Raw genomic sequence first — 23,208 nt, 5'->3', positions numbered from 1 at the left:
GTTTGCACGGTGCTGAGGGAGCATAAAGGGCCGGGCAGGGAGTGACAGGAGGAGACTTCCCAGATGTAACTTTGGAGCTGAGCTCTGGAGGAGGAAGTCAGCCACACAAAGAAAGGCCAGAAGGACAGCCCAGCTGCTGTAAGAGTGGCTGGGCCCTTCCAGTGCTTCCTGCCTCTTGTGACCACAGGTTCTGGACACACTAAGTTGGTGACCAGGACAACACTGTTATTTTCTTCATAGAGAGTACATGTCTGTCTTCCCCAGTGTCCTTCAGTAAACCAGTTTTCTTTTTTATCCCCAGCCCCAGTCTGACTGTGGAGAAGTCTAAACAGCACAAAGATTTTGCCAGGTTTAGATTAAAATAGAATAATGAGGATAAGAGCAGTTCAGCACATACCCCTGGTCGAGTACCCCTGGTCGAGCGCTGCTGTCAGCGCTCTCAAGGGTTCTCATTTAATCCCTGCATCAGAGCTGTGGGAGGTGGATGCTGTCCTCGACTGTGGCCTCTGGATGAGGAGGCCGAGGCACGGAGTGGGCAGGGCCATGCTGTGTTCCAGGTTGCTAAGTGGCAGCACAGGTGGAATGAGGGCCTTCTTCCCCTCTTCTGTGTTCATTCCCGTCGCCCCGAGGCACTGGGATGAGCCAGTCCGGCTCCACCAGCAAACCAGCTCCACGTCTCAGGCCTTGGTCACCGAGGCTGTCACAACAGTCCTCACTTACTGGGCGGTGGTGAGGGTGAGATGTGTGGCTACTTGTGAAGCATGCTGCCTGGCACAGAGTAAGCGCTCGGGGTGAGCTATTTGAGCCTCCCTTTCCCCATTGAGAAGGGAAGGGGGGTTGAGCTGAGTCCTCTTCTAGTGCCCCTTTCAGCCCTGCGTCTCCGTGCTCCTGTGGGTGCTGACGATTTCCCTCACAGGCCAGGGGACGGAAGGAGAGTGAGCAGGGGGGTCCCCTGTGTCCTGGACTCACCCCCTCACCTGTCCTGGTGGCCCTGACCCAAGGGCCTTTGGTGGTGGCGGCTCTTTTCCACCTCAACGTGTCTCATAAAACTGCAGGAACCACAATTTGAAATTCAAGGTTCTATAAGTGGTAATAGAGGAGATCGAACTATGACGAAGATCAGCATTTCGTATGCCGACTGAGGCTGACTGTTTGTTCCTCTTTATAGTTTTATTGTCTTTCATCAAGAAACGAGAGCCCTGACCTTCGGCCCTCCCAAAAAGTACAATATTATCCCCTTTGCAGATATGAAAACAAATGCCATTCATTTCAAAGGATAATTTTTTTTTTAAATTTATTTTGGCTGCCAGGGGTCTTCACTGTGGCGCGCGGGATCTTTAGTTGCAGCATGCGGGCTCTTGGTTGCAGCATGCATGTGGGATCTGGTTCCCCCACCAGGGATCAAACCCAGGCCCCCTACTTTAGGAGGGTGGAGTCTTACCCACTGGACCACCAGGGAAGTCCCTCTCAAAGGATAATTTTATCCAGTGCACTAAATAAAACTTCATGTGTCTACAGCCTTTTCTTGGTTCTTTTCAGGCTTATGTAGGCCTTGACTTTCCCAGGCACTACCTCCCCCCACGGGGGTGCTTCTTGCCAGTCCCGGAGGGAGGGAGGAAGCGGGGGCCAATGTCGGCCCCCCCCCCAACACCCCCCCCCCGGCTCCCCAGGAGCGCCCGCTGTACGCCTTCCCTTCAGTCATCTTCTCCGTGCCTCTGTCTGGCTCTCCTCCCTGGGCTTCCCCCCACCCCCCGTCCCTGCCCTGCGCCTTCCTGCTTCCCCTCGAGCTGTGAGCTGTTGTCACAGCTCCTCGCCATGCTGAGCCTTGGAAACTCACCCCAGATGGCTAATTTGGGAGGGCATAGGGATAAAGATCTGCAGGGCTTTTGCTGCTGTTTTTAGTTTCTGCATTTCTTGTCTGTTTTCTTAAAAAAAACTTGTGTGCCTGCCTCCCCATTACATCCCCTCACCACCCCCACCCCGCTGCACCCCGTCTCAGGCAGAGTTAGGCTCGCTCTTCTGTCTTCAGAGCTTATCCCCCAACCCTAGCACTTTTTCACATGTTTCATAATAGCCCTTCACTTGTCACATCCACCAAGCTCTCCATTCCCTGCTGACCGGGGTATCTTTCCAATGCTAAAGAATGCATAAATGAAATACATTTTCTTTTGAAAACTGTAAAAACCCCAAATCTTCCATGATTCCCACTAATTAATACCTAAAGGAACCAGGCAGTCATTGCTGTCTGTAGTCTGGGCCTGACCATATTCTTCTCTTCTGTTTGCACGTGCACCATCTGGTCATTAGCAGAATGGGTCCGTGCATGATAACTGATATTCACCTGCATGCCCCGTGATGCTGCTCCCTTTACCAGGCATGGCGCCCGTCATTTCCACCTGTCTGAATTTTACTTGTCCTTAAAGAACAACTACCAGTTCCTAAAACCTGATGCTGATAAGAAGAATGATAGCTGACATTTTATCGAATGCTTGCTATGTGCCAGGCTTATCTTTTTTTCCACGTTTGCCTAATTAATGCTCACACTAATCCTCTGAGAGGCACTAGAATGCAGATTTTGCAGGTGAGGATACAGGTATAAGGTGTTCAAACCACCTGTTTGAGGTTAAGTAGCTAGATGAGTGGTGGAGCAGGGATTTGATCGCAGGTATCTGGCTCCAGGGCCTATGCCCTTGACCTGGTACACAGGAGAAATTCGTTTTCTTTGCTGAACTTCTAGAATACTTTCTTTGTATTTCTCAGCACTTGTGTACTTCTCCCAATCACCCTGCTTGAAATTTGAGGGACTGTGGCGTGTTCATATCTGGATTTCTAGCAGCAGGTGAAAAAAACTTAGAAATATTTCTTTTAAAAAAAGAATGTTATTATTTAAAAATTATGTTTTCCTGTAGCTAGACCATGATATAATGCAACTGTAGAAAAATAGCAAGGTTATTGTTTTGGGGTTATTTTCCATAAAACATCCAAAGTAGTCAGAGTAGAGTGTGGAGAGATCTCGGGTAAATGAATCTGTGTGTTTATGACTTTTCCATGTGCCTCTGCTGTTTCCCAGGCACGGGATACGGCAGGGACCGCAGAAATCTCTGCTCTCCTGGCATCTATGTTCCACTGTAGTAGAGGTAAAGTTTGCACTTTGTAAACAGTTTGACGGCATTCATTCGAGGATTGCCTATTTCTTTCTTAAATCTACACATTCATTTTACTTTGTTTTTTTAAGAAATTTTCTTCAGCTGTTGGTAACAACAGATGCTGCAGATGTTAATCCCTGCTGTTGGTAACTTTTCTCCAGAGATTTAATGTTCAGTTTTAATTCTTGTTTCCAAGGTCTATTCATGTCGTTCAAACAGAAGTTTGAGAATAACTAGAATTTTAAACGTTTTCTTTTTCTTCTGCCATGGGAGACCAGGATTTTTCAGGAGGGATGGCGAGAGTTTTAACCTGCTCTGTTGTGGGATAACAGAAAAAAGCGGCATATTGGAGAATAAGGATCTATCTCTTCATTTTCTTCCTGGGGCTTCTCTTTCTTACAGGGCACCTGACGCGTGATTTAATGCTGTATGTTTAAAGGGAGGAGAACTGCAGTTCCACTTTGGTATCAGTGTCTTGTGAAAACATAGGAAAGGAGCCCTGTATTCCAGACTTTGCAGAGCCGGAGGCTGGACAGATGTGAGGCCATGTGCATGTTCCTTTTCCTCCTGCCCTGTCACACCAGCAGTGTGATGTCACGCTCTTCCCCACACACATGTGTGCAGAGAGGACACAGCAGCACAGAGCAGTCAGAGGACAGTTCGGCATCTGCGATATTGACACACCAGCAGAGGTCATATTTATGACTCGATTGAGAATGTCACAGCAGTGATTTAGATGCAGGCAGTTGTCTCTTAGGGCCCCTGAATTATGGCTGGTTTTACAATTTACAATTCTTACAGTTGTCTCTTAGGGCCCCTGAATTATGGCTGGTTTTAAAATTCTTAGAACCCACTGAAGGCCATTGTTTCTGAGAGTCTACATAATTTAAGCCTTCTATATCCTGTCATTACTGGAGATGTCAGAATAGTAAAAGCCAATCCCAGGCTGACCTGTTCCTGCAACCTGGTTTTGTGGCTCTGCAGACTTTATAAAGCTGTCTGTCGGTGCCTGTGGTCCCCACAGTTGGGGCAGTTGGTGGTGAATGTCACCTCTCACATTTTGCCCCGAGGGACTGGAACCCAAAAGGTGTACGCATTTACAGAGGTTTACAAAGAGGGCTGGGGCAGGCCCCTGCTCAGCCTCTGCTGCACTAAGGCGCGTTCTTCCACCTGAGCCCCTAGCTGGCTGCCTCTCAGCAAGAATAGAAGTCGAGGACAGAAGCCAGAGCCCCGCTGTTGTTCTGGAGATTATTAGAAACAGCAAAGTCTTTCTTAGACCACTGAGCACATCACATCCTGGGTACATATAAGAGACTCAACAAATACTAGTGTAAATGACTTAGGAATTATCCAAGTTCAAACAGTGAACATATTTATTATTAGAACAAGGTTCTCAGTCAACAGCTGTCCAACATTTTCACGTTGTAATCCTCACCCTGCCGCTCCATTCAACCCCCTGTGTACATGAGTACACATCTCATAAGACTGCACCCCAAACACATATGCGCACGCACATGTGAAAGAGGACTGATCACAAAGCTATAGCCTTGTCCCAAATCTGGGTCTTTTGGCATTGATAAGATTAGCCGGGCCACATTTAGAATAAACAGATATTTAACTATCCCCCTCTTGTAAATCACTAACTACTTTGTAACTAGGCTACTCTTAATATGAACAAAAGATAGTATATTTTTAAAAATTGTTAATTATAGACTATAACATCCGTAATTGTTACCACATAAAATAAACTTGGGCAAAGGGGATATATTTTACCCCTTCCCAGGGTTAGGAGAGAGTAAGTGATGGGCATTTTTTTCTGATTCAGGTTCTCAGTGGGGATGATTTTGTTCCCCCTTCTCCCCAGGGGAGATTTAGCAATGTCTGGGCATTTTTGATTGTCGCTGCTGGCGTGGGCGGGTATTATTGTCATCTAGTAGGTAGTGCCCAGGGATGTGGATAAACATGCTACAGTGCACAGCACAGTCCCCCATGACAAAGAATTAGCCAGCCCAAAGCGTCAGTAGTGCTGGGAAGGAGAAACCTGCTGTAAATTGTTAGGTTTATTTGCTGACCTTTACAGTGGATTAGCCTTTATTTAGTTAATTCAGAGGTGAAATTAACACCCGTGCCCCTAATCCATCTTTGTATTCTGCAGTGGGCCTTGGCACCCTGACCAAGATTGGGACGCGCTCTGACCATGTGTGAAGGCCTGGATTCAGGCAGCTGACAGCAGCATTTGGACTGGGTTCTAGCAGTCACAGCGAAAGAAAATGAAGAGCTTTCATGATAATAAGTGCCTAAGGTTATGTGAGGGAGTGAAGAGTAAAAATGTGATGTGGAGCCCGCTGTTGGGAGTATGTTTTGAGACCAGCAATAGTGGCATCACCTGGGCACTTAATGGAAATGCAGACTCTCAGGCTCCCCTCAGACTGAGTCAAAATCTGCATTTCAGCACGATACCCACGTGATGTTTGTGCATCTGGAAGTTAGAGGCACTGGGTAAGCATTTTTTACTTTGGAGGAAAATATACCTTGGTTCAGATTGTGGCTCTGACTCTTAGCAGAGGTGTGACCTTGACCGTGTTACAGAACCTCACTGCACCTTAGTTATTTCAGCTGTAGAAAGGGGATAACATCACCTATCTCATGAGGTGGTTCTGACACCTCTCATGTGGTTGTGATGGTTTACGGACTTTCAACAGCCAAGATGGTAAAAGAAGAAAACAAAACAAAAACAAAATAAAGGGAAAGGGCTCAGGTAGAAGACTTCAAGCTGTAGAGTAAGATTAAATAGGAATACTGACTAAAGTTCCTTTTGCAAAAGGGATTAATTTAGACTATATTGTGTTCAATAGTGAGTAATCCTAAGTATACAGGTTGTGAGGGGTGACTTGTCTTCTAAGTGTTTTGCAAGAGAACATTTTTTAATCTTTGATTTAAATCAGAACAGGTTTGCATTTTCTTTAATTTTTTGATTATAAAAATGTTTATTATCACACATTTAGAAAATACAGGAAATACAAAGAAGAACGGCAAGCACACCAATCCCAGTACCTACCTATCTCTTCTTTTATTCAACAATTATTTATCAAGCATCTGCTGGGTGCCAGGGACTGCTTGGCGTTGGACAGACCCCCGTCGACAAGGTGGCAAGGTTCTAGCCTTCTCAGAGCTTACAATGTTGAGTGACTAAATTTTGATGCACTTCCTTCCAGTATTTTTTTCTGTGCCCTTAGTGAATATGTGATAGCAAACAATAAGAGCTAATGTTCACTGTATTACTGTGTGTTGGACCCTGTTTTAGGTGGTTTGTATGGTATGTGTTAACTCGGTTCCTATAACACCACTATGAGGGAGGTGCTGTTATTCCCACTTAACAGATTGGGAAATTGAGGCACAAAGAGATTAAGCAACTTGCTAAAGATCACAAAATCCATAAATGCAGAGTCTCGATTAAAAACCAGGCAGCCAGGCTCCAGAGCCTGACCTTATTAGTCACAGAACTGTACTGCCTCTCATTATACTTATAAAATTGAGATCATACAATATAGACAATTTTAATTCTTGCTTTTATATTGACCATTACACGTGAGCATCCTCCTGTAACGTGCATAAACGGTCTATTTCTTACCTCCAAAAGAAGTAGAATTTTAATTCATTTGTTTAACAGGGTCATAATGAAACAAACATAAATAAAAATGTGATGATAAGCATTTAAATGCTTACAGAGATTATAAGGCATTCTTAATGGCTTATCATTTGTTTAAAGGGTCCTGTACTTTCAAGAGGAGTTAAGGTGGACAAGTTACATTAGGAAATTAAACATTTTGTAGCTTGTACTTGATTTTGTAGCAGGAAAACAAACCCAGCTTTAGATAAAGAGCAATGGTGATGACTGTTCTATAAATTAGTCATAACATGGAATTGTGTTGGAGATGTTGAATGGAAGAGATAGTGTATTGTCTTACGGGGTGGGGCGGTTGTGAGACTCAGGTTGCCTGTGCGGGGCTTTTCACGGCATGTGTTAAGAATGCACTGTGTCAGATGAGGTCCACTTGTGTGTGGGAACTTCGCTAGTTTCATAGTGAACCGGTGGGGTGGTCTCTGTGCGTGTCCATAAGGTATTAGTGAGATACAACACTGTACCAGCAGCAGAGTGTCTGCAGTTGGGAAAGGCACAAATTCCTGAACTGTAAAGAGATTTCAACTAAGAAATAGAAATTTCAAAATTGATGGCATAGGAGACATTTGAATTGTAGGCATATCTAAATTGTAGGGGTATCTACAGAAAGCATGAACTTATTCATTGTCTCACCCTGGGCAAATTACTTGGCTTCTCTGAACCATTTCTCTTCAGGCTAATACTTGCCTTCTGGAGTTGGCATCAGGATGAAATGAGTCTGTCCATATAAAACACCTGGCATGGTGCCCAGCACTTGGTAGAGGATTTATTAATGGTCACAGTTACTCTTGGCTGTTAAGTAAGTTTTAATCTTTTTTAAAAACACCTGGCCTTATATACAACACAGTGGTTAAGAATGTACATAAAAGCCAGACTGCTTGGGTTCCAACCCTGGCTCTACGATTTTCCAGCTGTGTGGCATTGGGCAAGGCACGTGAACTCCTGTGCTTTAGTTTGCTTCTCTTTAAAACTGAATAGTTACAGTACCTACATGTTAGGGTGGTTGAGTGTTAAATAAATTATTATATATAAAACCCTCAGAACAGTCTGGTATAGAGCACTGTATGAATGCTTGCTGTTGTTATCAATAATACACTCATTAACTCAGAAGAAAATAAAGTAGTATACCTTACAAAGTAGATATCTTCGAACATTTCCTCAGCTGATGCGACTTTTGCTTATTACTATTTGATGTATAATTTGTTTGATGTTTGTGGCTCAGGTGTAGTTTTTTCAATGCATATTGAAACCTGATTTTTAAATTTGGTGATACCATTGTGTAATATCTGAATAAGCAGAATTTTCTGATCAGACACTATGTTTAAATATAAATTTTTGTTGAAAAATGACCATTCTGGCTGTGGTATATATGTGTACAGTGGAATACTATTCAGTCATAAAAAAGAATGAATTTTTGCCATTTGCAGCAACACAGATGGACTTGGAGGGCATTATGCTAAGTGAAATAAGTCAGACAGAGAAAGACAAATACTGTATGATCTCACTTATGTAGAATCCAGAAAATACAACAAACAAGTGAATATAACAGAAAGGAAGCAGACTCACAGATAGAGAACAAACTAGTGGCTATCAGCGGGGAGGGGGAATGAGGGGGAAGAGGAATAGGGCTACAAACTATTATGTATAAAATAAGCTACAAGGATATATTATACAACACAGGGAGTATAGCCGATATTTTATATTAACTATAAATGGAGTATAAGCTTTAAAAATGGTGAATCACACAGATTAGAAAACAAACTTACGGTTACCAAGGGGGGGAGGAAGATTGGGCTGAATTGGGAGGTTGGGATTGACATATATACACTAATATGTATAAAATAGATAACTAATGAGAACCTACTGTATAGCACAGGGAACTCTGCTCAGTGCTCTGTGGTGACCTAAATGGGAAGGAGATCTAAAAAAGAGGGGATATATATATGTATAACTGATTCACTTTGCTGTAGAGCAGAAACTAACACAACACTGTAAAGCAACTATACTCCAATAAAAAATAAATTAATTTAAAAAAATTGTAAAAATTGTGAATCACTATATTATACACCTTAACTTATATAATATTGTACAACAACTGCACTTAAAAAAAGAAAACAAAATAAAGAGGAAGAAAAAGGAAAAAAAAGAAAAATGACCATTCTGAAATGCCCTTTTTCCTCCCCAGATTATTCAGAGCTGGGAGAGCTTCCCCCACGATCTCCTCTAGAACCAGTTTGTGAAGATGGACCCTTTGGCCCTGTCCCAGAGGAAAAGAAAAGGACATCTCGTGAACTTCGAGAGCTGTGGCAAAAGGCCATTCTACAACAGATACTGCTCCTCAGGATGGAGAAGGAAAATCAGAAGCTGCAAGGTTGGTTTGCCACTTTTTATATTTAACAGGCCTGATGTTGATTTAATTTGTCCTGACTCTAAAGTGAAGCGTATCAGACATAAGCGTGTTATTCTTTAAAAAAAGAAAAGGCAAGGTACTCTAACATACATACATACACACGTGCATATTAAATACCTGTTACTTTTCCAAAGCAAAGTTAGTACTTTTCACTTTCTAGAGATTTAATGATAATCTCGCCAATTATATTAAATTAAATCTTCTGAGAGACATCCTTCAAATGTAAGCTTTAACTCTCTGAAAAGTGTTTTTTGTTTTCTTCTTTCTCTCTCTCCCCCTGCTTTGTCCTCAACCGTAGTCTTTGCCTGGTACTAGGTGTGAACTGATCCTACCTAAATCATTAAAGTTCATAACCTCACTCTATGTGCGTTTTTAGTGAGTGGCAGGCAACCTGAAAAATAGAGAACCAAGACTTCAAGTTAACTGAGCTGTACCTGTACTGATAACAAGGTTTTATAAGGACACACTCATTTAATCCTGGTGACAACTCAAGAAGGCAGGTATAGCCTGAAGAGGAAACTAATGCTCAGAGAAGCCCAGGGTTATGTTAGTGTCAAAATAAGCCATGAACTTTGAAAGTTTAGATTCTGTTCATTTCCTGTTTCCATAGTCATTTGAACGAATAAATATTATTTGCAAAGTAGCTAAGGAGCCGAGTTGTATGTACCCTGGGTGGTATACTGCAAAGAGCACGGGTCTTGGAGTGCAGAGAGCTGCCTGGATATAAAATAAGGAGGATTTTGGTTGGGAAATCCGAACATGCTCTTTAAAAGGGAGGCTATACAAGTAGTACACGGTGGCCCTGTCCAGAGCAATTTTGGAATTAACTTCCTCGTTGATTGTAGAGCTTCATCTTTTATTGTGATGTTTGTATAGAGCTGAAAGTTAAGACACCAAATCTGGTGAATAAGGTTCATTGTCCATATAAATATGTCATCTTTGACCAAAAACAAGAGTCAAGTACAAAGTAATAAGACCTTTTGATAAGAGAGTAGTTGAGCGGTTGGAATTGTCTACTTATGGGTGTAGTGGGCTCTCCAGTACCCAGTATTGAAGCTGAGAGAGACAGCTCATCCCATGAGGCTGCTATGGAAAGGGATGCCATGGTGAAGGGAGTTTAGAGCAGTGAATGCTAAGTTTTCTTCCAAGTCTGTGTTTCTACCATTTTCTTGTATGTTCTTGAAGGTGATTCTAAAAGCAGATGTCTAAAAGAGATTTAATAGTGATGGCATCGCTGAGTGTTCCATCGACTAAATGACAGCTTTGGAGCACAGCGCTTATAATCATGTGTATGTTGGTGGGGGTTTTTGTTGAAAAGTAAAAAGGCACTTATATTCATCATGTAGGTCATAAACCTTAATGCTTTCCCTGGCCCATCTTCTTGCAGATGGCAGCTACGGAAAATCAGGGCGTAGTTGTAAAATGGGAAGGATGCTGGCTGGCTTCTTGGGAGTGTTGGGAGGAATAGTGACTGTGACTGATGAGACAAGATCAGATTGCCACAGTGGCAAAGCTTTTGTAAAGCCATGTAAATGGTGACCAGGCAGACTAGAATGGGCAGGGAAGCGTTTCCTAAGGTACCTAGAACACCTTGCCCTTGTTCACTAGCCCTTGCCAGCATCCTCATTTGCTGCTTCCTTGTTTCATCCAGCAGAGTTCTGTCCTGTGTGGTCTCTTACTTTTACTGTTTGAATTTATTCCTCTCCTTATCTCTGTAAAGTCCAACATATGCTTATCTTGGTGGTGAAAGCATAATAAACTTGCTAAATATCATTTAGGAAGCATTGTGTCAGTGTGTACAGTACCTGTATTGCTGAGAAAACTAATCAACAATAAGAGCCTGATCATGAATGGCCTAAAAACATGGAGTAAGTTTTGTTGGGGTGGCATGGGGGGCACAGAATCATTAAATACAGAGGCAAGATTTGACAAGAACCAACCAGGAGTGCACCAGAGAGGCAGTCATTTTATCGCTTTTTTTTTTTTTTCCAGTTACTTTTAAAGGAAGGTTAAATTGCAGCTGGAAGTGGCGCTTGCAGTTGATCAAGAATTCAGGCTGAATTGCATGCTTTTTGGGAAAGAAATGAGAGGAACATATAGGAGGGGATTCTTCCTATGGTTAAGCCTTTTTCCTGGCTTTTGAATATATGGATCAAATATTTATTACTATTCCGGGAGCACTGCATTCAAGAAAGAATCAAACCACGTCATCTAAATCTGTTTCACTTCATTGTAGACCATTGGAAGCTGAATTGTGATTTCCTCAAAAGTTAAACAGCTAATTTTTCAGTGGTGTTGGGACTGAAATGCATGGCCTCTCTCCCCGACCCTCAGGCCTCTGCAGCACCCTCTGCAAGGCCATTTCCCCCGTTATAAATGATGATGGAGCAGCCTGACGCAGGACAGCAGGGTGACTCACCACAACCATGGGTTTTGGTCAGCACTATGCTGCTTATTGGACTGAGTCATATAATTTAATGTTGCAGATAGTACATCGGCATAACGATAACACAGTGAATTTTGAGTTTTAACTGATGATCATTGAAGGTATTTTTAAAAGATTTTCCTAGTTAAACAAGTACTACACGTTGGTTATATAAAAAAAAAATTAGATAGAGTGCAGTTTTTCGAAAATCTCTACAAGTTTGGGCGTCATTTAATTACTGAGACTCCCAGCCTCTTAGCCTTCCTTCCCTTTCTAAGTTTTCAGGAGATGGTGGCAGTTGGAAGAGCATTTTGTCCGTGAAGGCAGTTGCTAATAGAGCAGAACTGGGACAGGCAGCCACAGCACACCCTGTGCGGTGACATAATCAGACCTGAACATTATTAGTCTGCAGTCCAGGTTGTAACTCACATCCACATTCAATGGCGATTAGATGACTCTTTTGCAAAGTTACATTTTGATCTCATTTAGTCCTGGTTTCTCCTAGCCTCGGAAACTCTTAAACATGGGTTTGCAGACACTTATTTAATAAAAGAGTTTGGTCTTGTATCTCAAGTTCTTGCCTTAGAGCCTTGATGTTTGTTGTGGGGTTGCACCATCTGCCTTGCTTGATAAGGCATTTTGGAGGCCACTGGTTTAGGGAGCAGTGTTGTCAGGATACTGAAACGGCAGGCTGTTGCTTGGGCCAACAGCAAAATACATAGCTTAATAAGCCTTTTCAGCTGCATTTTCTGGCCAGATATTTCTGTTCTGTTGACTTCAGAGGAGGTTCCTCTTGTTGCTTTCTGGGCTCTTTAGTATCCAGGCGTGCTCACAGCAGAATTCACTGCCAGAGAAATGTACATTTGGCCCCAAGAGCCTTGTACTGCTTGCAGTCACTGTTTGGCAGGGCTGGCCCTGAACCTTATGTGCCACAAGGGTTAGCTCAGCTCTAATGGCATCTACTATGTGTAGATGAGAAGCTGAGAGAAATTGAGGGTTGACATTTTTAAAAAATTTGAACTCCACATACATGCAGGGAATTATTTAGCAGGACCTTGAAAATGTGTTCTTCAAAGTAAGAAGGAAAAGAATGAAGACAGAAGATGAAAAATCACAGAAGATGAGAAGGAGGCAGCAGTAGGCCTAGAGTCTCCTGGCCACCCACCAGCTAGTAAATCACCTTGGGCAAGTCCCTTGCTCACTTTGAACTTCAGTTTTTGTGTCCATGAAGTGAGAGGCTGGACGAGGGATCTCTGCAGCCCTTTTCAGCGCCATCTTTTGATGCGTTTGTACTCTTAAAGGCAGTAACTGGGTCAGTTAAGTACAGAAAACATGCATAAGATGACTAAGATCTTACTGTCAGGTTAGCATTAGCCAGATTCTTTGAGTTATTATCATTTGCTCAATTTCTAATGGGGAAAAAGAAAATATTTCATGTTATCAGCACTTGGTTTGTAAAGCAGCATTATTTCGATTTTTTTTTTGCTTTTATATTTTTGGTAATTTGTGGAGCACTTGCTAATTAGCAGACATCTTGTAGATGGTTAGTATATTTCATCTCACTTAATCCTCACAGGAGCAACTCAGTGAAATAGCTGTAATTCCTATTTAAAAAATAATCCAGGGTGCAAAAATCCTGCACCCAGCACATCCTGATTCTGCGGCCCTGGACAAAGTAATGAACCTGCTCAGCCTCGGTCTCCTCCAGAGTAAAAGTTGGGGCGGGGGAGTGGATTTGTGGGATGGGGGGAGAGCAGATTGTGCGAGGTGTGCACTGACTTAGTGTCTCTGGGACTAAGAACAACTCTTCGCCAATAAACTTAACAGCTTAGATGAAATGGACAAACTTATCGGAAGGTGCAATTTATCACAACTGAAATAAGAAGGAAAAGAAGTCTGAATGGCCCTATATCTGTCAAAGAGATAAAATTTGTATTGAGTCTCTTTCACACAAAGAAAAGTCTAGGTCCACATAGCTCCACTGGATTCTATCAAACATTTAAGGCCCCTAATCGATACCTGCCTAGTCTCAGAAAATGTGTATAATTAATCACAGCAAGTTCTGCAGTGTGGTGGAGAAAGGCAAGGGGCCCAGGCCCACTCCGCCTCCTGCTTGGGCCTTGGGGGAGGGGCTCAGTCGTCTCATCCAAAGATACCTGCCTCACAGTGTCCTGAAGATTAGAAAAATGCTACAGATGAACCTATTTGCAGGGCAGGACTAGAGACGCAGACGTAGAAAACAGATGCGTGGACACGGGGCGGGGGAAGGGAGTTGGGATGAATTGGGAGATTAGGATTGACATATATACACTACCATGCGTAAAATAGCTAGTAGGAGCCTGCTGTGTAACACAGGGAGCTCAGCTCGGTGCTCTGTGATGACCTAGGTGGGTGGGATGGGGGGTGAGTGGGAGGGAGGTCTAAGAGGGAGGGGATATGTGTATACATATAGCTGATTCACTTCGTTGTACGGCAGAAACTAACACAACGTTGTAAAGCAACTGTACCCCAATAAAAAAAAAGAAAGAAAAGAAAAAAAAGATTAAATGTTACTAAATATAGAGTACTTAAGACATATAGTGTTTATTATTATCATAAAGAAGACAAGTTTACAGCTCTGCAGAAGCCTGTATGTTGGCTTATGCTGAGCTATGTATCCTACCTGCTTTCCCAATAAACTCACAGTCTAGATCGGAGATAGGTTGTGGAGTGGATATGGGGGCTGACAACGTTACCACCTTGTCTGAATAGGATTTAGTGGTTTTAGGTGGGAGTGAGGTTGTCAGTTTTAATCCTTCTTAGATCCCCTGCCCCCGCCCCCCCCCAAGTTTGGTAATTTAGGTATAATTCTTAATGCAGCTGTAAGCTGAATAAGTTTGGTAGGAAATGATAGCTATCTTCATATATTTGAGGAGATGCCACATGAAAAGGGTAGATTTATTCTGTTCAGCCCCAGGCAGCAGAAATGTGACGAAGGGTAGAAGCTACTTAAAGGAGGTTTGGCTCTAAATAAGAAGGAACTATCCTCGGAGAGCCTATCGTAGTTTAGATGAAGTTTTGTTGAGAGCTCGTCATGCCAGGCGCTGGGAATTCCAACACATAGTTCCTGCCCTTGAGATGTCTCTGGTTAATAGGGTAGATGTGGAGATGGGTAGAACTGGATAGGTGTGGGGTGTATTTTAGCAGTAGAGCCAGCAGAATCCATTGGGGGTGAAGGACTAAGAGGAATCAAAGATGCCTCCTAGGTGTTTAGCTTCTTCCAAGGTAAGGAAGCTGTGGTGGGGCAGGAACCGTGTCTTTACCTTGGACCTGTTAAGCTGGCTTGTAGCTGCTTGACGTCTCAGCGGTGGTGATGAGCAGGCAGCTGTGCTGTGAAGTAGGAGACACGGAGCTGTAGCATTCACTAACGTGCTCTTAAATTGTCTGTGCTAGCCTCTGAGAATGATTTGCTGAACAAGCGCCTAAAGCTTGATTATGAAGAAATCACTCCTTGTCTTAAAGAAGTAACTACAGTGTGGGAAAAGATGCTTACCACTCCAGGAAGATCAAAAATTAAGTTTGACATGGAAAAAATGCACTCGGCTGTTGGGCAAGGTAAGCTTAACTGGGAATCAGTCCAGCCGGCCTCACCCCTCACTGATGACTGGGGAAGAAGTATGGAATAAAAAATAATTTTTAAGTCCATTTTCGGTGGCCATCTCTCTCCTATTTATCATGTCTTTACCTAATCTGTTTCCAGATGTCTTAGTTAATTGATGTGAGTTTCATTACCTTTCATGATTCCTCTTAATTAAGTTAATTAAGGAAACAGGAAGAAGACAAAAGAATACCTAAGGGCTTAGTTGCTTACAAACTGGGTAATGATGTGATGATAAGCTGAGTGAAATAGTAAACTGACAGTGAACTGTGTGCCTTCTATCTGGATGCTCTCGGGAGGTAACATAGTGTCCAGGCCGGACTAAAGGCAGGTAGGCTCGGGTTTGGATTCCAGCTCTCCAGTTACTTTGCAGCCCTTGAAATAAAAGACGCTGTGTGGCTAAGAAGGCCTCTCCTCTTAATGAGACCCCCAAGTGACGGAAATAAAGAGGTTTATAAACATCCCAAGTTAACGTTCGATCAAGGTGGCAGGATTTTAGGGTGTCAACTTGGGAGAAGGAGGAATAATTCTAGGGAATTTTAAATAATTCAGAGTTTACTTTGGTTTTAAAGGATTTCTCTGAAGGTATGAAGGTGTAGAAGTTTGTAATCTGGAGCGTACTTTTCTAGGCGTGGGATTGCAAAGAGGCTACCTGAGCAGTTGGCAATATGGGCCAGAAGCAAACTCTGCTCACCTTTGACCCAGCACTGCCACGTATAGAAACCCGTTCTAGAAATGAATCAGTCAAAAATGTACTGCAGTGGGAAGAGTGCAGATCGTGGCAGTGTTTAATGGCCAAAAAACAAAGCGGAACCCGAAAAACCCCAACTGCGTGACCACACGCATGTCATATTCCTTGAAAATAACGCAGTAGATTTATATTGACGGCAGTAAAAGGTGTCAGAGGTCAGTCGTTAAATGAGAAAGGACAGCGTGGCCTCATGTACAGCTGTGTATCTCCATATGTGTATATGTAGAAAGACATCCTTGACATGTTTGCAGATAACCTGAGTTGTAGACAGGATGGCCATCCATCCGGGTTACCCGGCATAGCCCTGCTTTACAACCTGTCCAGTAATTAATAGCCTTCCTCCCCTTCGCTTTCAAAAGCTTCCCACTTTGGGTGGTGAATTATATGTTCCCTCTAGTTATGAATGGTTTTTCACTTTCTTCTTTATACCTTCTGTATTTTCAGAAGGTTTGTTTGTTTTTCTCACGTTTAAATAGTGAGCATATATTACTTCTAAAGTGAGTAAAAATTAAAAAGTATTTACATCTGGGGGGAGGGTGGCTTCCTGCCTGCGCGCCCAGTCCACTGCCAGGTTTCTTTCTGGGGTTAGGAGTGGAGGCAAAACCGAGCGTGCGGAAGGCTGTTCCAGGTCATTCTTAGCAAACACATTGGCACCGATTTGCATGACCCTTTGTTTTTAAATCGTAAAATCTAAGCTTTCTCTTAAACACCAGAATATGTGGTACTGTCCAGGGACGGCCAATATTTTTTTCCTCCCCAAAATAAAGGTTTGATAAGATAATGGGAATGATTTAGTAATAAGGGGAAATTGTTCATCTCATAACTTGGGAAATTTCCCAGTTTGACAAAAATATTTTGTGAAAAGCCCCACTATTAATCACGTAACATGCTGACTGTTTTTCAGCCCACATTTGTTTCTAATACAGTGTGAAGTATGAGGTGTGTATGTGTCTGCACATCTCCCCACCCCTCCAGATACATCTCTGAGCAGGAATAGTAGGGAGAAAAGAAACAGAACAGTATAAAAAAGCAGATATCAGGGTGGATTAGTTTCCTGTTGCTGCCATAACAAATGATAACAAAATTGGTGGCTAAAACAACAGAAAGTTTTCTCTCTTAGTTCTGGAAGCCAGAGTCTGAAGTCAGGCCGCGTGGACAGGGTCGCCCTCGGCCTCTCCCAGCTTCTGGTGGCTGTCGGCACTCCTTGACCGTGGCTGCGTCACTTCCGTCTCTGCCTCTGTGGGCATATCGCCTCCTCTTCTTGTCTTCTCCTCTGTGTGACTCTTTTCTAAAGACATTGTCATTCTGGGTTGTGGCCTCATTTCAAGGTCTTTACCTAACTTAATTATCTCTGCAAAGACCGTTTTCCCAAATAAGGCAACATTCACAGTCTCAGGTGATCAGGACGTGGGCATACCTTTTTGGAGGCCACCACTCAGCCCACTACACAGGGTCATCCAGTTGGCTCCGAGTTAAACATTCAGAGAACGTGTAGGATGTGGTCACAGTTAAGTGTGTCCCTGTGTTTCTCCCACAGTGTAAAACCAAATTACTGACTAGCCCGTAAGTATTTCCAAGAGATGGCTGAGTGATGCTTTCTAAACAGCTCCTGTGAATCTGTACTAAATGAAATTGGCTTTCTGGTTCAGATTCACAAATGATGATTTTATTATTAATTGCCAGGTAGGAATGTAAGATATTTTCCTCAGTACCCATCTGAGTAGCAGCTTGTGTGACAGTGAGAACTTTGAGAGAAAACGGCAGTCAGTTTCCCTGGGTTGCCAGCAACGAGCTGGGGCACCTCTTCTCAGCAAGGGGCCTCTGTTTCCCCATCTGCACCATGTGCAGCATCATCGTATTTCCCTCAGCGGGTTGTGGGGATGATGTAACGTGTTCAGGATGGTGACGGCGCCTGGTCACCTCACAGGGAGTGTCAGCTGCTGCTCTTTCCCGGAGTAGGATCTGCTGTCAGAGACGGCTGGGGAAACTAGCAAACGACCTTCCTGGGTAGGCTCTCCGAGTGGCAGGGAAGGGTACAAAGGGCTCACGGTTTTTTTCTGGATGGAAAGGGAGATTAATCCCTGATTACGAGGCTCCTTTTCTCTGAAGAGCACTCCTCAGAGATGAGGAGGGTTTGATGTCTTATCCTGCCGTTTTCTTTGTCTCCCCATTTCCACGTTCGGGCCTTGAAACAACGGAATCACGAACCCAAGAATTTTGATCCAAAACAGTCACTTTTTCTAATGGGGTTTGACCTGAGTAACATCATTGACTTTAAGAGGACGTTTCTTAGTTTTAGACAACATTTTAAAATTACTTTGAGTATTTAAGTTAATCACGTCTAAAACATTAGGTAGAGGCTCTTAGATCATTTTTCTTGTTTGTAGGTCCATGTTGAATGCCCACCAGGGCATGTTCATGCAGACTGTCCCCTGTGCAGCCACTGGCCCCTTCCTCCAGCCCACGCTTGCAGAAAGACGTCCAATCAGTATTCCAGAATCTCAGCTTTGATTTGGCTACTCCTTCCCCAACTCAAAAACATTCAGTGGCTCCCTTCGGCTACCAAATAAAGTGCAGGTTTCTTGCCCTCAGTTTTGCCTCTAGTAAAGCCCTTCCAGCCTGACTGCCACCTGCTCCCTCCTGCATGTGCCGTGTGCCCAGGGAGGCCTGTGGAAACGCTCTTGGTTCCCTTCCTCTGAATTGGCTTCTCTCTTCTTTCTCCCACTCTTGAGTCTTGGCACAAGTGAAGGAGTCCAGGAAACCTAGATCTCCTTCGTCCACACTCACCTCTTTGGATCTATCCCTTCTCTGAGTTCACTTTTGTTTTTTTAAACTTAAAAAAAATTTTTTTACTTATTTATTTTTTATTTGGGGCTGTGTCAGGTCTTAGTTGTGGCACGCGGGATCTTCGTTGGGATCTTCGTTGCGGCATGTGGGATCCTCCGCTGCAGCGTACAGGCTCTGTAGTTGCGGCACGTGGGCCTAGTTGCCCCGCGGCATGTGGGGTCTTAGTTCCCCGACCAGGAATCGAACCCACGTCCCCTGCATTGGAAGGTGGATTCTTAACCACTGGGCCACCAGGGAAGTCCCTGAGATCCCATTTTGCAGTGTCATTTTACATGCTTGCAGTTATTTCCCAAGGACGTTAGTAATTGGTGCCAGTCATAGGGGTTCATGTCATTCATCAGTTTATCGCAGAGTCTAGCACAGTCTGCACATAGTACCTAGATATGTGCTACGAAAGGTGGGGGGGGGGGTCAGGGGGGTGAGGGAAGAATGGCGGAGAGTGTGGAGGAAGGAAGGAAGGGAGCAAATACGAGAGAATTCTGGTTGCTTTATTTCCATTCCTATGCAGTTAATTCACAGTGGAACTAGAAGCTGGATCAGTGGACTGAAGCACAACTCGTTTTTATTGTTAAGTTGAATTCTGTACATGAAGCCCCTCTCTCTCTTTTCCACCCCCGCTTTTGAAGGTGTGCCGCGACATCACCGGGGCGAAATCTGGAAATTCCTAGCAGAGCAATACCACCTAAAACACCCGTTTCCCAGTAAACAGCAGCCAAAGGACACGCCATACAAAGAGCTCTTAAAGCAGCTCACCTCCCACCAGCACGCCATTCTCATCGACCTCGGTAAGCCTGCAGTCGATTTGACATGAAAATGGAAGTTTCACTCACTTGAAAAGTCTGAAGACACTGTCCGAGTTATTTAGTGCTCGGCCTTGAGGTTTAGCAACCAGAATTCGCTGCTGAGACTTTCGATTAACAAAGCCCTGGAGTCATCACAAATGTCTTCTCAGGTCTATAAAGAAACCTCCGTCTGCGCCGGGTGGCTTATTACCTCTGCTCAGCATGGAGGGTGGCTGGCGTGGAGGCGCCAGTTCTGACCACGGTTCAGTTCAGTGACTCAGATATTGATAGGAGGTTTTGCAGTCAACCCAAGGAACATCCTGGAAACACAGGTGTCAGAGCTGAGGCTGCGTTTAATTACAGGAGCCACTCCCTAGTCTTTACGGTTTACAAACAGGATTTATTAGAAAAATTGGAGAAAGGAGCTTGTGAGTGCACCCTGGGTGATTTTATTCTGGGAACGGGGAGGCGCCTCGTCTCTCGAGCAGTTTTAAAAACGCTAAGGTGGAAACGGTGTCTTGGGTACCTTTGCAGTTGCCACCAGTGGAGAACTTGTGGAGGCAGGCTGTAGCCATGGTGACAGAAGGCCTTCTCTCTTGTCAGCAGCCCCAGATGGGGACATCCTTTCCTGCCTGCTCCGCCCCCAGCGGCCTCCGTCTCTGGCTCTGCTGACAGCAGGGCTCCTGGGCAACCCCGTGGGCTCCCGGCCCTGCCGCTTCTAGGGCACATGGTCCTGCTTCCAGAACATCCACCCTGGCTGCCGCCACCCCGGGGCTCCCCAGTCCGTGTTCTGGGCCCACCGGGTTCCTCCCAGCCGTGTGAGGTGCGAGGCCGGATCAGGCAGTACCGAGGCTTTTCTGTCCAGCCACACAGCACTTCGTCAGGGTAGATTTCGTAAATGTCCCTCTTCAGGTCTGAGTTGAAATGTCATCTCTGGGAAGCTGTCCCTGATATAGCCTCTTCTCCCACCTTCAGGTTGGGTTAGGTGCCTCTGCTAAGCCTTGTCCCACCCTCTACACTCCCCTCAGCGTACTTATCACATTTACCATTATGACAATTATCATTAATGTTTAAAGCTAGTACTTAACTTTACCTTGGACCAAATGTTGGGTGGAGTTACTTAAAATCTTTTCTTTAATCCTCACAACACAATCAGGGAGGTGTTGTTCTATCCTTGTTTGGAGCTGAGAATATTGAAATGCAGAGAGGTTAAGTCACTTGTCCAAAGTAACACGGCTGGTGTGCCACTGAACAGTGTGACTCTAGGCCTGTGCTTGTAACCCCCCCCCTCCACTGTCCCTTAGTTATGTGGCAGTGCCTTTTTATTGCCTTTCTCCCCAGTAGGATGCAGCCCTCCCTCTGTGGGCTGGACTGGGGCCATTTGCCATTGTACCCTAGCTCCTAGGACAGAATCTGTCACATAGTAGATGCTTACTAAATCTCTTGATGTTGACCGTGAGGCCCCGCACTGGCATCCCAGTCTCACGTGACCCTCACGGCAGCCTTGGAAAACTGGCCCTGTGTCCTCTTTAAGAAATGAGAAAAGTCTCTGAAGCGCAGCGAGGTCAGGTGTTGACCGTGGTCACACAGCTGAGTGCCAGGACCTAAACCCCCTCCGGCTCTGTGCTGCAGTAGGCCCCTCCATCCCTGAGGCCCTCTGCCCAGGAGCCCCATGCGTTCCTAGGAGATGGCTGGCTGGGTGCAGGGTGATGCTGACAGGCCGTGATTGCGCCTTGGGGACAGTGAAAATGTGAGGCCTGGGGCTGGAGCCCATTTGGCCCGCTGACCCTACGGAAGCAGTTTTGTGAATTGGCAGTAGCAGTGTTTGCTCATGTGGTGAGTAACAGAAAAAGTGACATGTTCCTATCATGTGAAATGAAGAAAAAAATAAATTTCGGGTAGGAGGTTGAAAGGGAGGAAGGAGCACACGTGGTCTCTGCCCCCACCCGGGATGGGAGGAGGAGATGGGGACGAAGTTTCCTCCTAACTCCTCTCTTCTCTCAGTTTTCTTTCAGTAAATATTCCTCATTGTTCCACGTGCAGGACTGGGCCTCTGCCTCCCGTAGCTCAGATGCAGTTACTCTTCTGCAGAGGGAGGAAAAGGCCATGTCAGCAGCACAACGGGCTCGGGGTGGGGCTGTCCCCCGGGGACCTGTGTTTGCGCAGCCACCTTCAGGCACCGCCCTGCCCAGGGGCCAGCGGCTGCCACTCCTCTAGTTGGCCTGGAGTCTGCAAGAGGCAAGATTCGGCCTTTCCTCCTTCCCAGGCGGGGCCAGGCTGCACTCACGTCCTCTCTGTCCCTGCCGTCTCCCACCCTCACCCTCTGCAACCCCGAAGGCCAGCTGCAGCCCCACGCCACACCCCGACTGCGCCAGCCTTGTCTCTGCACCTCACTTCTTTCCCAGTCATGGCCCCCAGTTCAGATGCCTTCTCAGTGCCCTCCCAAGGTCCCAAAGAAGCTCTGTTTCCAGCAGTGCGTTTCCCAGGTGACATCGGTGCGTCTCTCCAGGCTTCCTCCAGGGCCAGCCTTCCCTCCTCCCTTGAACTGGGAGAGCCGAATATTGGCCCAGGTCCAGCGGTGGACCAGGTGCCCTGCCTGCCAGGCTCTGGCTCTGCTGGGTTCACGGAGGCCTCGCCTAGAAGTTCCTCCAAACTTTGCCCGTTGCTTCCCCCTCACCTCTCACCAAGGTGGTATTTGCCAAGTCAGTTGTTTTGTCTGCACTTTTTAATTTAGTCTACAGTGTGACTCACTCAAGGCCCAGCAGAGGTGTGTAGGGCAGAGCAAAAACAAATCATGTTTCAGTTTTTCTTAAGAAAGTGACATCCGTATCCTGGCCAGAAGAACAGAGTGCTTATTGGTTGGAGGTATTTGGGGTTTGCAAGGATTTTTGTTTTCCTGGCTTTTCCTTTACTTTTCTGAAATTAGCTGTTAATCTAATCAGGTTTGCAATATGTTTTCCTCCAAGGAGTGAGAATAATAGACTTCGTAGTTGGGCAGTGTTTTACAGTTTGTGAACCATATTCTCTAGCTTTGCTGGATTTCAGCTTTACACGGTCCTGTATGAACTTGGACACATTATTTCCACTTCAGAGGTGATGTGGTTTGCCCAAGTTACAGGCCACTACTCAGTGGCAGAAAGTTCTAGAACCTTGCTCTTCTCAGTCTCTGAATATCATGTTCCCTCTAGGACACACTGTATGGCTTTTCTGTGTCTTGGCTTTGTCCACTGCAGACCAACACAGCCTTCTCCTCCTCTGGTTAGGTGGAGAAACGCTGTCAGAGCTGGCCCCATTGAGGCAGGAGGAGACAGTGTACCTGATGACACTTAGCAAGTCATGCTGGGGCCTTAGTTCCGGAACCTGCCCCACCCTCTAGGTGTGGTTCCAGCACATCCATTTGTGCTGCCCTCAGGTAATTGTAACTCTTCTCTTCTCCGGCTCTCCATCCTGGGTGGACAATCTGTATTGCCCAGTATCCTGCCTTCTGGCTGTGCCTCCCATCTGGTCGTGGCCGCATGAAAGGCCATG

The 23,208-nt window shown here is 45.0% G+C and overlaps 1 protein-coding gene across 5 annotated transcripts in view; it reads left to right on the top strand.

The window, feature by feature from the left end:
- Positions 1 to 23,208, top strand: part of TBC1D1 (TBC1 domain family member 1) — a 231,486-nt gene that overhangs the window by 184,052 nt on the left and 24,226 nt on the right. For all 5 annotated transcript variants that reach the window (XM_082653232.1, XM_082653233.1, XM_082653231.1 and 2 more), the window contains 3 exons: positions 9,014 to 9,199; positions 15,096 to 15,257; positions 19,525 to 19,683. In XM_082653232.1, coding sequence (XP_082509358.1) covers positions 9,014 to 9,199; positions 15,096 to 15,257; positions 19,525 to 19,683 — 507 coding nt within the window. The remainder of the gene's footprint in view (positions 1 to 9,013; positions 9,200 to 15,095; positions 15,258 to 19,524; positions 19,684 to 23,208) is intronic.

This window comes from Grampus griseus, assembly GCF_964374135.1.
Source record: "Grampus griseus genome assembly, chromosome: 4".
Taxonomy (NCBI): Eukaryota; Metazoa; Chordata; class Mammalia; order Artiodactyla; family Delphinidae; genus Grampus; species Grampus griseus.
Note: the sequence above shows the minus strand (reverse complement) of the source record. Positions and strands in the feature narration are given on the sequence as shown.